Source organism: Thermomyces dupontii, assembly GCF_041956625.1.
Source record: "Thermomyces dupontii strain NRRL 2155 unplaced genomic scaffold VTN31scaffold_4, whole genome shotgun sequence".
NCBI lineage: Eukaryota > Fungi > Ascomycota > Eurotiomycetes > Eurotiales > Trichocomaceae > Thermomyces > Thermomyces dupontii.
In genome coordinates, this window is record NW_027192310.1 from 710,268 (window position 1) to 725,845 (window position 15,578).

At 53.9% G+C, this 15,578-nt stretch overlaps 5 protein-coding genes across 5 annotated transcripts; 4 read left to right on the forward strand and 1 right to left on the reverse strand.

The window, feature by feature from the left end:
• Positions 1-343: 343 nt before the first annotated feature.
• On the forward strand, positions 344-1,566 carry VTN31DRAFT_4755 (uncharacterized protein; the record flags this gene model as incomplete). Its single annotated transcript, XM_069405178.1, has 6 exons — positions 344-393; positions 455-848; positions 903-1,061; positions 1,114-1,175; positions 1,233-1,343; positions 1,395-1,566. 6 exons carry the CDS (start codon positions 344-346, stop codon positions 1,564-1,566), a joined length of 948 nt encoding a protein of 315 aa, XP_069260268.1.
• A 445-nt stretch (positions 1,567-2,011) lies between these two features.
• On the forward strand, positions 2,012-5,899 carry VTN31DRAFT_4756 (uncharacterized protein; the record flags this gene model as incomplete). Its single annotated transcript, XM_069405179.1, has 4 exons — positions 2,012-2,446; positions 2,516-2,695; positions 2,751-3,711; positions 3,774-5,899. The coding sequence occupies 4 exons, from the start codon at positions 2,012-2,014 to the stop codon at positions 5,897-5,899; spliced, it is 3,702 nt and encodes a 1,233-aa protein (XP_069260269.1).
• Positions 5,900-6,456: 557 nt separating this feature from the next.
• VTN31DRAFT_4757 (uncharacterized protein) lies at positions 6,457-7,929 on the forward strand (the record flags this gene model as incomplete). Its single annotated transcript, XM_069405180.1, has 2 exons — positions 6,457-6,892; positions 6,965-7,929. 2 exons carry the CDS (start codon positions 6,457-6,459, stop codon positions 7,927-7,929), a joined length of 1,401 nt encoding a protein of 466 aa, XP_069260270.1.
• A 1,864-nt stretch (positions 7,930-9,793) lies between these two features.
• On the forward strand, positions 9,794-10,832 carry VTN31DRAFT_4758 (uncharacterized protein; the record flags this gene model as incomplete). The annotated part of the gene is made up of 2 exons (XM_069405181.1): positions 9,794-10,415; positions 10,474-10,832. 2 exons carry the CDS (start codon positions 9,794-9,796, stop codon positions 10,830-10,832), a joined length of 981 nt encoding a protein of 326 aa, XP_069260271.1.
• Positions 10,833-11,452: 620 nt separating this feature from the next.
• Positions 11,453-15,431, reverse strand: VTN31DRAFT_4759 (uncharacterized protein; the record flags this gene model as incomplete). The annotated part of the gene is made up of 9 exons (XM_069405182.1): positions 11,453-12,433; positions 12,488-12,595; positions 12,646-12,785; positions 12,839-12,974; positions 13,027-13,470; positions 13,521-13,637; positions 13,690-14,666; positions 14,726-14,899; positions 14,966-15,431. The coding sequence occupies 9 exons, from the start codon at positions 15,429-15,431 to the stop codon at positions 11,453-11,455; spliced, it is 3,543 nt and encodes a 1,180-aa protein (XP_069260272.1).
• Positions 15,432-15,578: the final 147 nt, after the last annotated feature.

A 15,578-nucleotide genomic window follows, 5' to 3' on the forward strand; every position in this document is an offset into this window, starting at 1 on the left:
GAGATCCCAGCACTTCCAGACGGCCAATTACTGCTATTCTGTCCTCAAAATTTGTGCTGGTCAGGACAATCTTGGACTTGCTGCGAGCCCAAACTGCTGGAGATCCATGACGTGAGATGTTATTCTGCCTGAAACTCCGACCAATCAGATTGTGCAGCTCTCCACATCCCACACACCCCTCACAGCCAGACATTGGCCAATTGGAGGTGTCAGAATGATGATGACTAACGTGGCTTTCGGCTGCCAGATCTTCCTCCAGAGCTACCCCTGCGGCCTTTGCTGTGCTCTCTCAATGCAATGCCCCTCAACGTGCGATGAATGACAGAGCCTCAAGGACGTCGCCATGACGCGCCTGGTTATGGTTGGTGCCTGCTACGTCGATACAATATTGAGGTATTCCTGGAAATTGTCCTTCTGTCGGCAACCAAGAACTTTAGGCAGCTAAGATTCCTAGAGTTGATCACTATCCCAAGGAAGATGAGAAATTGCGCGCATCGAGTGTCACGCGTCGCCGGGGAGGCAACTGTCCAAACTCGCTCGAAGTCCTCGAGCAGCTTGTGCAGCGATCGCGCGCCAATGCGACGCTCGACTTGGTAGCGGTGCTGCCCTCCCGCAGTTCACCGGGCAGTCAGTTTATACGCGACTCATTAGGACCAGCTGTGAGCTTCAATCATTGCATCTATCGTGAGAATATCAGCGATCCGGCGTCTAGCTATGTGATCCGCAGCCAATCTACCGATAGCCGGACCATCATCAACTTCAACGAGCTGCCAGAAATGACAGTCGACGAATTCGGGCGCATCGTAAGCCAATTAACCGATAGAGAAGACTACTGGTTCCATTTCGAAGTAAATGATCTTGCCGGTATCGGTTGAGCGCGATTGATTGACAATCGCCAATAGGGCCGAATCCCGGATACCACGCTAGAATGCATCCATCACCTTCACCGGTCCCTACCGCACGCTACGATCAGTGTCGAGGTTGAGAAACCCGGCCGCGCAGGCTTAGAGAATCTGGCTGCAGAAGCAGACTTGGTGTTCTATTCGAAGAGCTGGGCTCAGGTGCTGCTCCTTCCTGTCACTCACGATGATCTACTGATCCGGCTTGCTATAGGCGAAGGGCTACACATCGGCAGAACAATGCCTGCGAGACCAGGCTAACTTCACTCCCAAGGCGTACGTAGCACCAGATTCATGTGAAACGCTGAATGAAGACTAAACGGCGATGCATAGACGTCATCTATGCTGTACTTGGGGCGAAAAAGGCGCCGATGTGTTGGAACTGCCGAGCCGCACGCACGTCTCAGTGCCGGCATACACCGAGGAAGGATCCTCAATCGTAGAGTATGTGTTTGTACCATACATTTCATTGCGTTCTCCGCTAAACACCGTTAGCACCATTGGAGCCGGCGATACATTTGTGGCAGGCATGATCTTCGGCTTGATGTGCCGTCGTGATGACTGGGACTTGCTGACCAAAGTCCGCTTTGCAAACGAGCTGGCTGGGCGAAAGGTATTTCAAGAAGGCTTTGCCGGCCTCGGAACGGCGATGAAGCACTGGCTGTAGTATGCAGCGAAATATAGACTATAAAGAAGGAATTGCCATCGCTAGTAATGAAGATTCTCGAGATGTACGGTAGGCATAAAAGTCACACTGGGAAGGTGACAAAAAAAAGTGTTTGTTGAATGAACAGGTCCGTGCACCATGGGAAAGTGCTGAGATGCTGAGTCATCATTTCGAAAAGCGTCGGTTGCTCTCTCGCTCGCGGCAAACTCGTCCAGTTCAACAAAGACACTGAGAGGACCCTGCTCAATAACCTCTGAAACTTCAGAGCAGGGCCCTGTCCCTTCCGCTCCTGTCATCATTGCGCTTCTTCACGCGACTCATGGTAGCTTCAGCCTCACTTCTCCCAACGAAGAACCGTCCCGTCATTTGCGTCTGCGGCCATCGAACACCGCGCCCGCTCGACACCCAACGTCCGGCCACCGTTCGTCGGAGGGCCACTGCATAAATGCAGGCCGCTGGGAACCCTATCAGTGCGACTGGTGCGGGCCAGAAAGATGGAAATTCCCGAGTCCGCGGACAGGCCCGCGCCCGGGGCCGTGGCCGAGGTCGCGCGTCGACGCAGGTCGCTGCCAATACCGGTCGGGGTTCCTCTCGAGGACGGGCGAAGGGGTCAGGGCGCGCTTCTCGGAGCGCGGCGAATGCACCTTCTTTGCGCAGCAAGATCGACCCAAAGCACTCCACAAAGTCGGCACCGACACTCGCAGGCAAAGGCGTGGCGTCTTCATTCGCGAATTCCATTAGTTCCGCAATCAGCAGCCAGCCTGCCCGTCCCCGATCAGCCCAAAGTCGTTCCGGGCCGTCGAAAACAGCCTTGTCGACAGACACTGTTTCCGTGGAGGATGGCCGAACAGCGGGGAGCTACCAGGACCGCTATGAGAAAGTACGTGGAATACGGCACCGATGAGCTTGATATACGCGCCGGAAGACTATGGACTGACTTTCCTGGAAGCTCAAAATCGACCGCGCGAGACAGAGGGAGGAGGCAATCCGACAGGGCCAAATGGCGGACCCCAACCAGCCGACATCGCTGAATAAAGCCATAACTCCCGTGGGAACCTGCACGAGCATGTGTCCAGAGTACGAGCGTGTGGAGAGAATTGTGCAAAAGATGGTAGATCGCAGCGAAAAAGTACGAATTCGGCTTTGCACTCGCCCCAGACAATCCTTGCTGATCGATTCGCCAGTATTTGCATCCGGCCAGCAACACGCTCCAGATCGTGGAGTCGAAGATGCTGAAGCGTTTCAGACGGTCTGCTGCTGGGTACGATGAGCAACTACCGTCCGATATTCGCACACCGAAAACCCTTCTCCAGACGATGAACTATTTGATCCGCCACGTAATCAACGGACCGGAGCCTCTCGGCGTAATTCACAAGTTTGTCTGGGATCGCACACGGTCGATCAGGAACGATTTCTCCGTTCAGCAGTTAACTCGGGAGGATCACGTTCGAATGGCGGTCACATGTCTGGAACGGATCGCCCGATTCCATATTCTCTCGCTCCATCTCCTATCCAGCCCATCGAACCACGAGCACTTCGACCACCACCAGGAGCGAGAACAGCTCAACAATACCATGCTTTCGTTGATGTACTACTATGACGATAACCGCGGTCGAATCCACTTCCCCAATGAGGAGGAATTCCGCGCATACTATATCGTGTTTGCCATCCACGATCAACGACCCGATCTGGAAACACGAATTCAGAAATGGCCGGTGGAGTTGTTACGATCCCCCAAAGTGCAAGTCGCTCTCGAACTCTACGCCGCGGCAAGTAACACATGGGAATATCAGGGGACACTCGACGACAAGCGGCCAAATGCGATTGCTCAAGGGTTCTACTCGCGTTTCTTCAACCTTGTGGATTCCCCGAGCGTCTCGTATCTCATGGCATGCGTTGCCGAGATCTACTTCAACAACATGCGGCAGACTGCAATCCGTTCGATCTGGAAAGGCTACTGTCGTTCTCCGATTTCTCAGCAGCACAAGAACGAGGAGTGGACTCTCGAAGAACTCACCTCTGTGCTGCACTTCGATGATGACTCGCAGACAGAACAGTTTTGCCTCGACCAGGGCCTGGAATTCGCTGAGAATGCGGACGGGCAGCTGTACCTGAACTGGGGCAATCGTCCAATCGACTCTGTTGGTACGTAGTCGGCTCTTGGAGTGCTCCTCCTGTCCCGCTACTTAATTCTAACATCATTTCAGAGTTCCAACCAACCACGCAGCAGACGTTTTCCGAGACATACGTCGAGTCAAAACGCGGCGGGAGAACTCTTGCCGCTCTTATACTTGGCCTCAATATCAAGCAGGCTGCGGAGTATGGGATGATTGACAGTTCCTTGCTCCAACCCCAAGATGTAGAGAGCATGTCTGTCGTCTCCGATGAAAGTCTATTCGTCCCAGAGGAGAACGCTCAGCCTGCAGTGCATTCGGGGCCCCAATCTGCCGCTCCGAGTACGACCCAGGTTCCTTCTGTTCCGGAGCCCAACAAGCCTCTCTTTGCAACCAACGGAATTTCTTCTGGCAACAGCCTCGGCCATCAAGCTGGTATCAATGGCCAACCCAATGTCACGAGCAGCGGGCCAAGTATTTCATCCAGCTCCGCGTTCTCCTTTATGAACGGCAAAACGGCGTCGTCCGCTCCGCAATCCCTTTTCCCAGCTTCTACTTTCACTCAGACGCCAGAACAAACCACGCACGCTCCTGTCACGTCTGCTCCGCAATTTGTCACTTCTACTGCACAACAGGAGCATAAACCAAAACCTGCAGAATCATCTCTCAATCCTTTTGCTGCTCCTTTCATTCCGTCTCAGACCAAATTCGGTCTGTTCACGCCCGGTCCTTCCTCTGGACTTTTCTCTACGCTGTCATCGACTACGGAGGACTCTAAAACGTCGCACGAGGTTTCGCAACCTCAAGAGAAGCCCACGACCATCTATAATCAGGCGAAGGCAGACAACGACTCTACGTCCAAAACAGACACTAGTACGCAGAATCCTTTCGCTTCGCTTTTTGCGCCAGCGACAAGCAGTTCGGTCGCGGGGTCGAATGGTTCACTTGTCACAACATCAGGCCCAGGGAACATCCAGCCGCCTGCGAAGCCTGCAGATGGCCCCAGATCCTTATTCGGGGAACGCCCTTCAGCGCCGGCGACAAGCAGTTCAGCCGCGCAGCTAAATGGCTCGACTGTCACTGAATCATCACTGGAGAACGCGCAGCCGTCTCAGAAGCCCGCGGGTGGTCCCAGTTTCGCATTTGAAGAACGCCCTTTGGCACCGGCTCCGACTCAGGTGCCGTCACCAAAACCCGCGGGCATTTCTGAAGCAAAGGCGGTCCAGGCCCAACCCCACTCAGAGCCATCCAAACCTCCAATCCCTGGTTTTGCAACCTCGATTTCGACTGAAGCACCGACACCAGTGACAGATGAACCCACCTTGAAGCCACAGGTCTCCACCACGACTGTGAACGCAGCACCATTGGCGGCATCAGTTGCACAAGTCGGTACAAGAACGCCTTCATCAGTGGATGGATCAGCGGCTGCGCAAACGGCACGACCGCTCGAAACGAAAGAATTTCCATCTGAGCCGGCGTCAGGCGCGAAGCTGGAAAAACGCCAGCCTCTGGAGGACCGTGCAACATGGATTGACATGTTGCGGCAGTCTGTCAGTGGGCGACGCGAAACTCCTAGCCGTAAGCGGTCTCTGGAACGGGACGAGGAAGTTGGCTCAAACGTGGAATCTGAAGACTCCAAGGAGCCCAGAGTCGCCGAGTCCGAGCCAGAGCCGGCGCCCAAGAAGAAACCGAAGAAGTCTCTCGCATTTGCGTCCGTCGCGCCTTTACCGACGCTAGCCATGCTGGAGGAAATCAAGAAAATGGTCGACTCCAAGCCAGCAGTTGAGCCGGAACCTCCGGCAAAAGCGTCCCCTCAGGTCGACGAGGATGAGATTCTCTTGTCGGCTGCTCGCATCGCCGCGGAGGACCTGAAGAACGGGCCGAGTTTACTCGAACCCCCTGCAGAGTATTCTCGACCTGATCCCCTCCTTTCGTCTGTGTATCTGCGACGAAGTTTCAGCTCGTCGGCGAGCGACCTCTCTCGCAGCCAATCCCCCATCTCGCGCGTCAATGGGTACGAGGTTGCGTTGGCACCCGAGTCTCCTTTGGGGTTAGGCCGGACTCTGTCGCGCACGGAAGAGCGCATTCGGAGGACGGGCGCCAAGGGGTTGGCATACAAACCCCTCCCGTTCCCGCCGGAGAAGCTCGCCGAGAGAGCGTCCGAGAAGACGCGCGAACGGGCAAACCAGAAGAAAGTTAAACGGCTCGCCGACTCGTGATTCTTCATTCTGCATGTATGATCTTTCCTTTTTTTTTTGCTGTTTTTGTGATCATATTCATCTTGGTCATGACGGACAGGGCATAGCGTGATGGTTTTTGTGGGTGAACTTCCATCTTGCGGGACATGATGGAGTCGTGTACTTGTACAGGGTTGTTGGCGTTGGGTTTGGGACAGGGAGAGACGCTAGGAGCTCAGGATTATACGGGATTGTATGATATGTTGCGGCAGTTCAAGATGCATTTACGACTACAGTGTCTTTGTTCCTCGGATTTTCTGAGCACAAAGTAAAACCTACGAATTGGTAGATGTCATCCGAAGGGGGTTTTGCTCCATAGTAATTTCGAATCACTCAACTACGGCATCATTTGCTGATGGCAAGCATATACAATCGACTCCGATCCATCGATCCCAGCTCATCATGTGACTTGACGTGTTGTACTTTATCGGCTGGAGATGACGGCTACTCGTCGACGAAAGCACATTGATCCGGGGAGGCACGATAGATCCCAAGACGTAAAAAGACTCAACTCATTGAAACCTGATCATCCCTTTCTCATGCCGGTCAACCACTCGGTTCGCCCTGCATGCTCCTCATTTCTACTCTTAGTTAGCAGGACGGCCCGGAATCTGAAGAGCAGTGGCAGCATCTTTGACTTTTGGGCGGCATTAAATCCTTCTATTCTTCCAATTCTTCCATCCCGGGGGCTTCTTCCGGGTCTTGATTTCAGATCCATCATTCACCATCGGCACCATCATCATCATCATCATCCACAGCAGTCTCCGATATCAAACATGCGCATCGCCACGCTCCAGTTCGCTCCGCGACTGGGCGATGTAGAGGGGAATATCCGACGAGCCGATGAGCTGCTGAAGCTCACTCCTCCTTCTTCTAGTACTTCTATTTCTAATGGAGATGATATACGATCATCCGGACCGGGGATTGAGGAGCTGCGACCGGATATTTTGGTGCTGCCTGAAATGGCATTTTCCGGTAAGGTTATCAACCTAGGGAGTTAGTGAAATCAAGGGTAGTTGTTGACCTTTTGGAAAATATTTTTGGCAGGATACAACTTCCCTTCATTAGAGGCTATAAAGCCGTTTCTGGAGCCCCAGGGGACAGGGCCATCGGGACGATGGGCACGGGAAACCGCGCGACGACTGCGCTGCAAAGTCTGCGTGGGGTATCCCGAGATTGTCAAAGCGGGTGAGGAGCAAGGAGAAGACGAGCAGGAAGAGTCGTCATCGAACAAGGAAGACAAGTATTACAATTCGCTGATCGTCGTCGGTGAGGATGGTCAAGTGCTACACAACTACCGAAAGCGATTCCTCTATTACACCGACGAATCCTGGGCCTCCGAAGGCGATGCAGGTCGAGGGTTCCTGCCGCTCGAGTTTGGCCATCCTACTGCTGAAGGGAAGACGAAGAAGCATCATGTCCCGACAACATTTGGGATCTGCATGGACATCAACCCGTACAAGTTCGAGGCGCCGTTCACGGCCTGGGAGTTTGCGAACCGGGTGCTTGACTCGCAGTCCCAGTTGGTGATTGTCTCGACGGCGTGGTTGGCGGTCGATAGCGATGCGCTGTTCGCGGCGCCGAGTCACCGGCCAGATATGGATACGTTCAACTACTGGATGCGGAGGTTCTGGCCGCTGATCGAGAGGAGACTGACCCATAGCGGGGATCTTGATGGATTATCGTCGTCGTCAGAGAAGCGAGTGGTTCTCGTGTTTGCGAACCGGACGGGCATTGAGGAGAGCGCTGGGGGAGTCATTCCCACCGCGACATATGTCGGGACCAGCACTGTCGTTGCCATTACGCAGGAGAGCACGCGGGATGTGACGGAGTCTACGGGGAACGGTGCTAAGACTTCGATCAGCCCATCAAACGTCAAGATCCATTGTTGGGGAATGAAGGGTGCCCGGGAAGAGGGTATCTGCTTTGCTGATACGCAGTCTGAGCCCGCGATGACCTTTGTTCCGGAGCAGAGGGCCAGCAGGGAGAGTGATGATGGGTCTGGAGCATAATACGGACTGCAATCACTAAACCTTTGAGCCATCCTGTATCACTTGAGCTGTCATGTGAAAACTACTTACATATTATTAGCCTTAGTACCTAATTCTACTTTTGTCCATGTGACAGCCCTAACATCTTCTCGATGTGTATGTAGTATTCTTCGTCTTTCCACCCTCGTGTACGTGTACACACATGAATTTTCCGGACATCTCGAGCCAGTTATAGCACCAGTGTATCTTCTACAGAATATCCCTTCTAGCCCCCATGATTATCGGATCGCAGATCATCGCTTGCTGTGACATTCATCTCGGCGACGTTGAAGCCTCTCAAGAACGGGAGTTCCGAAGCAGGGTCCAGCCCACTGCGAGGCTTTCAAATTTGGACAATCCGATACGGAGCTTGAGGCAATCATCGTGCTGCGTCCATGTGATCGAACACCGGTTAAGACTCATTCTTGTTCGCTTTTCTGGCCATGAGAGGGGGCCTTTTCCACAGCGATTAACTGAATCAGTGGCGGCATTGCCTCTGATCAGATCCAGCTCGATGGATAGCTGTCTGGAGTTAACCTCATTCACGTACAAAATGATTAGACCATTAGTTATGTGAACTATTGAACAATATCATAATCCAAGGCCCATGGTTTCTGATCTTCAAGGATCGGCCCGAGACCTAGCTAAACCCTGGATATATGTATGGTATGGATTGCGCTAGGACTGCAAGTCATCTGCAGAGGCGCAACGGTCCATCTCGAGGTACGAGTAGTTTGCAGGCACACTGGGAGAAAATTGAGGGCACCAGGATCATGAATAGATAGACTTGGGGGAACGAAAGCAATCAAGATCCAAGGCGACGACTTCTCCGCATCCCTGTCCGCCATCTGCAGCCAATCGAAAAGTCAAAGAGCAAAAAGCCATTCCGGCGTTGCACATGACCCAATTCAACAGTCACGAGTGTCTCTGGTGGATGCCTTGATGCCTGGTTTTCCAGGCATGCCGATCCTGTGCGATCGGATTCCGGATTGGTCCATGCCCGCGGTGGGGCCCTGGTCAGGTGACGTGTCAGTCCCTGTTCGGCACTTTTGGTCTCTGCCGTCTCCCCTTCTGTCCTCCTCCCTCGCCACGTGAGCTGCCTCTCCACGACTACTTCGTGATTCTTCAAGTATTCGCCCTTCGTCCCTCGAAGTGCAGTCCACCGATATTTCTGCCACGCTGTCTGGCCGCGGATCTCGATTCTCTGCGTCCGCCGGTCCCATTTGATACCCCTCTTGCGCTTTTTCCCCTGTGCGCATTGGGTCTTTTTTTATTTGCAGTTTCATAGTTCCTCTTCCAATCCATACGGCCTCGATTCCCGTGACTTGCTGTCAGGTGATAACCACCAGGTAAGCCGAAGCCCCAAGCCCTGACAAAAGCTCTCCCCACTACGTGGTCCTGGGCCAACGCGAAGACCGTCCACCACCGGCCAGCTCCCCGACCGCGTCGTCGAGGATGATGAACCATCGGGTTCGTCCACGGTCGCGATGATGGCACAAATCTTGGGGTGCTTATTGCTGCCGCGTTGTCGGCCATTGTCACCCATCAACCATCGTCATCCATGTGAAGATCACAGAGGTGTTGTTTGATGGAAGTGATGAAGCTTTTGTATTTTTTGGATGATTCCTGTCGCTCGCGATGCATGTAATTGATGGCTCGTGGATGACTTGTTGATGTTGTCATTGACGCGTGGATCTGCACACCCCGTGGTTTGTTTCCATCGCACCGCGGTCCCCGGACTACTTCGATTGGTCGTCGCGAGATGAGCTTGGCTGGTTCAACTGAAATCCAAAGAAGAAAAAAAAAAAAGATCATGGCTAACATACTATTCTAGTTCAAGTCAATCATGTCGGATACGGCTGTCAACAACCCCCCAGAAGGGAGCGGAAGTAACAAGCGTAAGCGCGAGGATGACAATGCTGGTCCCGACGCGCAACGCGTCGCGACCACGCAGAGCGGCGGCAACACAAATGTGCCGGCTCTGAGTCAAGCCGGTGAGAATCAGGCAACATATTCTCATTCGCTCAGCGGCTACGAGGCACACGGCCTGCCCAGCACGTCGCCGGAGATGAACATTGACCAGCAGATTCTGCAGCACGTCGGGGGCTCGTCGAACGGCATCACCGACGAGAACGCCCTGTCGACCGCCAAAGCCGCTCTGGCCGCACAGCCGCAGAACAAGTACCCGCCTCCGCCCGAGGCCGGGTTCGATGGCAGCGGCCAGCTGAGCCACGGCCTGGGCTTTGGTGAGGAAATCAACCAGTCCACCACTCTGCAAGGTCACAACCAAACCACTGGCGCTCCCGCTCCTACTGCAACAACCACCACAATGCAAGGTCATCCTCCTCAACAACATTCGACGGCGGCAGCAGTGTATGCGGCTCGTGAAGCGCAGAACATGAACCAGACGAAGCCCGCAGTGGGGTCACCCGAGTGGCACGCGCTCCGTAAGAACAATCACAAAGAGGGTAAGTGGCGGTATCTTCCTCTTTTGCGCACCAAACCCAGCGACTAACGAAGTTACAGTTGAGCGTCGTCGCCGTGAGACGATCAACGAGGGCATCAACCAGATCGCGCAGCTGGTGCCCAACTGCGACAAGAACAAGGGCGCCATCCTGCAGCGTGCCATCGAGTACATCGTCCAACTGCAAGAAGAGCGCAAGCAAATGAACACACGGTGGGAGCAGAACAACCTCACCACCACGCAAGCGCTGAACGAGATCAGCGCCCAGAACGCCAAGCTCAAAGCCGAAGTCAACCGCCGCGGCGAGATCGCGCGCAAGTGGCTGCAACGCGCGCGGGATGCCGGGCTCGAGTTTGACGACTACGAGGACGAGAAGGAGTTGGGGCCGGTTGAAAACACGCACAATACCGAGAATGCCTAAACCTCACCTTCAACTAAACAACCCAAAATGTAGCTAGTTCCCGCGTTGACGACGTGCATGTGACGATTGATTGATGGATTGGCTTGGGATTGGATATGCTATCTGTCGGATGGGTTCTTTATCCCCCTTTTTTTTTTAACCCAGGCATTACTCTGGTGGATGTCGTTTGTGTTTTTATTCCACTCCGCGTTTGTTTCGTTCATGACAAACCTTTCTTTTATTTTCTCTGTGTCCTGTGTTTAGTTGCGTTCTCTTTTCCAGTCCGGCAGATTTGGATGGCGAATAGGGTGCTTTCTATTATCATTAGGCCTTCAATGTGTCAATGACTGATGAATGGATTGGACTTATGTTTCGGCCGTGCCGTGACAGCACAGTGTTGTCTTTTTTTTCTATGGGCGAATGAAACAGTTTCTGGGACTTTGTCTTTGCTTGGTTCCGCTCTTACAGTTGCAGAGTCGAGATACCAGCGTCAATGGTAGCCCAACTATCATTTCAGCAGAAACACGCCTCTGAACGTAGCAAAGAAAAAACAGCAACTATTCTAAAAACCAAGACTAAACCATTCAAAAAAGGGTACTCTGGACCTTGGATAGTGACTACTTAGGTACCTAGGTTCAAATCTACTTTGCATCCGACATCACCTCATTCAACTTCAACATGGCATCTCCATGACTCCTCCTCGCCGCCAGGTAATCCTCGCGATTCTGCTCCCCACGAGGACCACGAATCACCTCCGAGAAACACAAATCGATTAATACTTTCAATTCATCGTACGTGAACGGCTCGCCGTTGCCCGCCGCCAGCGCACGTTCCTCACCTTGCGAGGCGAAGAGTTCCTTCTCCTCGCGCGCGTAGTCGAGCGCCTTTTGGGCGCCCTCGAGGAACCAGTCGAGGAATTTGGCGCTGCGAGGCAGGGCGATTTGCTCCCCCGCCGCCTCCTGGCCCGTCTCTGAGGGGGTTGTGGTGATGATATTTTTGAGGTTTTGCTGTAAGACCAGGACGTCGAGTTGGAGCAAGAGCGCGCCGTTGTTGTTCATCACGCCGATGAACCGCGTGCAGGAGACGAAGACGCGATCGATAAACCGCGCGAGGCTGCGCGTGATGAACTGCCGCTCATCCGGCGCGAGGTACGAGGTGAGGTTGGTGTCAAGGGTGATGAGGTCGTTGTTGAGATCGAGGACGGCGCGCGAGGCGGCGGTTGGGGCCGCGGGGAGGATGAGATGCCAGTCGTACTGCTGCTGCTGAGGCGCGGGACTGGGTACGTTGTTATCCTTAGGGTCATCGTAGACGCGCGGCCCGCCCGGTCCGGCCATGGCTTTGGTCAGCACGTGGATCACACCGCAGCGGATGTCGACGTGGAGCGTTCGGAGCGCCAGGCTGGCTAGGTTTCGGAGGGATTGCAGCGTGTTGTCGAAGAGGACGACCGTCTCGTTGTTCATCGGCAAGTAAACGGGTTGGCTGGCGTGGTCCCGGGATGAGGCCGACCGTGAACTGACCAGAGTCCATCGTCGGCCCTTGTGCACCCGATTCGGCTCGTTCTGGGAGGACTCGGCGGACGGAATGACGTATCTCAGCTTTGCCAGTTGACTGGCGAGCCATTGCTGTAGAGCCTTAGTGTTTGCCCATTCTCGTGGTTACATGTGTATCTGTCTTACCATGCTGTTGTGCAGCAACGACAGTGCAATCACCGTCTTCGGGTCCGAGACAATATCGTACGCCTCGAGTGGTTTCTCGTTTGTTTTTTTGATGAGGAGATCGGTTTCCTGTGACTGTTAGAAGGGAAGAATTCATGGAAAGGAGTATAGCCACCCACCTTGTCAATAAGATCCTTTCTGTAGCTCTTGCTAGCTAGCAGCTCATCGACCACATCGCGGATTTCGCCAGACTCCGCAAACGCAGCAGCCGCCTTCAGCCGTGCCTCAGAAGATTGCGACGATACTCGGACCACAAGGGCTGGCACCATCTCGATCAGCATACATCGCAGCCGCTTATCACACCCAACTCACCTTTGTACCAGCCGCAGCATTTGTCGTAATACGTCACGACCTGGTTCAGCACCAACTGTGTAAACATCTGGTCGTGGGGGATACTATCAAGCATCTTGCTGAATGCCTTAACCAAGGACAAGAAATTGACCGTTCCCTATCCGCGATCAGATGACAGTGTCTCCGATCACCAGCACGAAACAACCCACCTTGAATATCGGCCTCGGAGAATACGACGCCCAGTCCGGATGTTCCGCAAAGGCATCCACGGCGATAAAATTCATGGTGCAGAGATCGGTCACGGCCTCATCCAGCTGAGGCTGGAACACATTGACCAAGAAGTCGTCCAAGAAGGACGTCAGCGTGCTCAGGACAATCTCCGAATCCACCGGCACAATGTCCTTCAGCTTCTGGATGAAGGACAGTGCGGGTGGCAGCAGCAGGCCCATATTGAACACGCTGGGCTCGACGAGAAGCTTGTGGCCGGTGCCAGAATTCCGCTGTCGAGACTCAAATTTCTCGCCGGTCGTGGGCTTCTGAGACGACTTTGTCACCAACCCGGGCACCGAAGACCGCAGAATCTCGTCCAGTTCATCGCGTTCCTTCTTGAGATCATCAGACTTTGTATCGATTTCGGATAGTTTGAACATTTTCTGCGACGCGTCAGCAGGGGCCAATTCCAATGCGCTGGGGTTGTAATCACCCTCGATCGATCTCTATAGTTGAGAGCGTAGTTTCGCCGTCCGCTTCCATCTCGACCAGCAGACCGATAGGAACTGTCCCCATCCGTGGCTAGGTAGTCGTGGAGAAGCGATCGAATCTGCCCGAACTTAGCAACTCACGTCAGAAGCATGACTGTGAATGATGCACACCTCGCTCTGATACAGCTTCCACAGGCCTTTAAATCCATCTCCGAGCGAATTCCGGCGAAGGCCCTCCCGCTCGATGATTCCAACGATTACATCGTGCACGACACGATGTCCTTCCGCAATGGCCTCAAATTTAGCAAAGAGCGTCCTCAGAAAATCACTCAAGACATAGCCGCGCTCCTCGTTGATCTCCGTTGTCAGGCCGGTCTTGCTGTCGCTCTTCAACAAACTACGGGAGACGTTGGGATGACGAGCATCAACCTCCATGTTAGTTTTATCCACGACTGCGAACAGCTCGACCGGCATTCTTTGCTCGATTCGGTCGACTGCTAGTTCTAGGTTGCCCATCCGGTTCAAGGCTTCGATAATCACTTGCATGTAATAGAATGTGTCCGTCTCCGGATTGCGGGAGGCATCTTCGACTATCGGTGTGGACACGTCCAACTTGGCCAGGAAGCTATACACCGGCCGATCCCATGTCCCTGTGATCACATTCTTGTTGCTCCCGTCTTCGCTCTCCGTACTGGGAGTCTTCCACCGGTCTTGACAATAGGGCGACTTCAAGTACAAGTGCTCATGGAGCTCTTCAATCAAAATATCGGTTAACGTCACTTCTTGATTCGCAAAGTAGGCACGTAGGTCAGCCAGCGCTCCAATCGACTCGAATTCTGAACGCCGCATCATCCGTAGGCCTTCCTGGAGTATGTCGACCGCAGCCAGGAAGCGCTTCTCAGAAATCCTTGCCTCCAGCTTCTCCGGCAGCAACTGGATTTCCTCAATACGGTTGAAGAGCTGTAGGAAGTCGTCATACTCCTGCGAAGACTGTGCCAGACCTTGCAGCTCCGGCTTTGTTGTCAGCAACCCCGCCTTGGACTCCTCGAGGGAGTTCCTCAGCTCCCGAATTCGACTCTGGGAGCTTTGGATACTGGATTGAATCTTGTGGTATGTCCCGATCGAACTATTGAACCCTTGGTGATGTTCTGTAGGGAGGACGCCATTAGTTAACAGCGCTCTCTGCTCAAAGTGTTTGGGAACATACGATTGACAATTGACCTCAGAGTCCGCTTAATCAGCTTATGCATGTTCAAGAACTCTGGCTCTCTGTCGGCCTTGCCTAACGTGCTGTTATCCATCAATTGCAACGCAACCTGCACCGGGGTGCAGTTATCGCTGGCCATGAAATCCCAATTCTTCTCTATCATTTGCAGAACCTCTATGAGAGACAACTCAGTCAGATCGTCTGCCATCGCCGAATACTTCTTGCAGCATGAGTTCGCACCTTCAATGGACTGCGGCGCTGTCCGCGCCCCATTGCTTACTATGCTGCCCGTCTCGACTCCATCAGACCGGTTTGCAAATCTCGTGCGACTATACCCGGGATTATCCCGTCCAGCGCGCATCCGGACGCGGGGGTCGATATCCCTTGACGACCATGACGACTGCTGCTGCTGCTGTTGCTCCTGTTCCCGTTCCCAACCATAGCGGTCCCTGCCGCGATTATTATATTCCCGGTCTCGGTCTCGATCTCCGCGCGACGCAGAGGAAGATGACGTCGGGGGACGATAGGACGAGTCATCGTTGTAGAATCCCCCGTACCCCCCGGGGCGCCGCTCGCGATCTCGTCCGTATCCATTAACACTCAGACCATTTGTGCTACCATATCCTCCTCCCCCATTACCACCGCCATCGGACTGCCCGATATCGGAAAGATACCCGTATCCGTTGCCGTAGTTGCGCCCGTTCATGCCCGAGGTGCGAGTCGGGGTCGCCGTCCCCTGCGAACGGGAGCCAACCTTTGCTTGTCGATGGAAGTAGGACGAATTTAAGTCGCGATGCTGCGGGAGGGTCCTATGTCGGTCATCGATCACGGCTCGTTCAAAGCACACAACAAC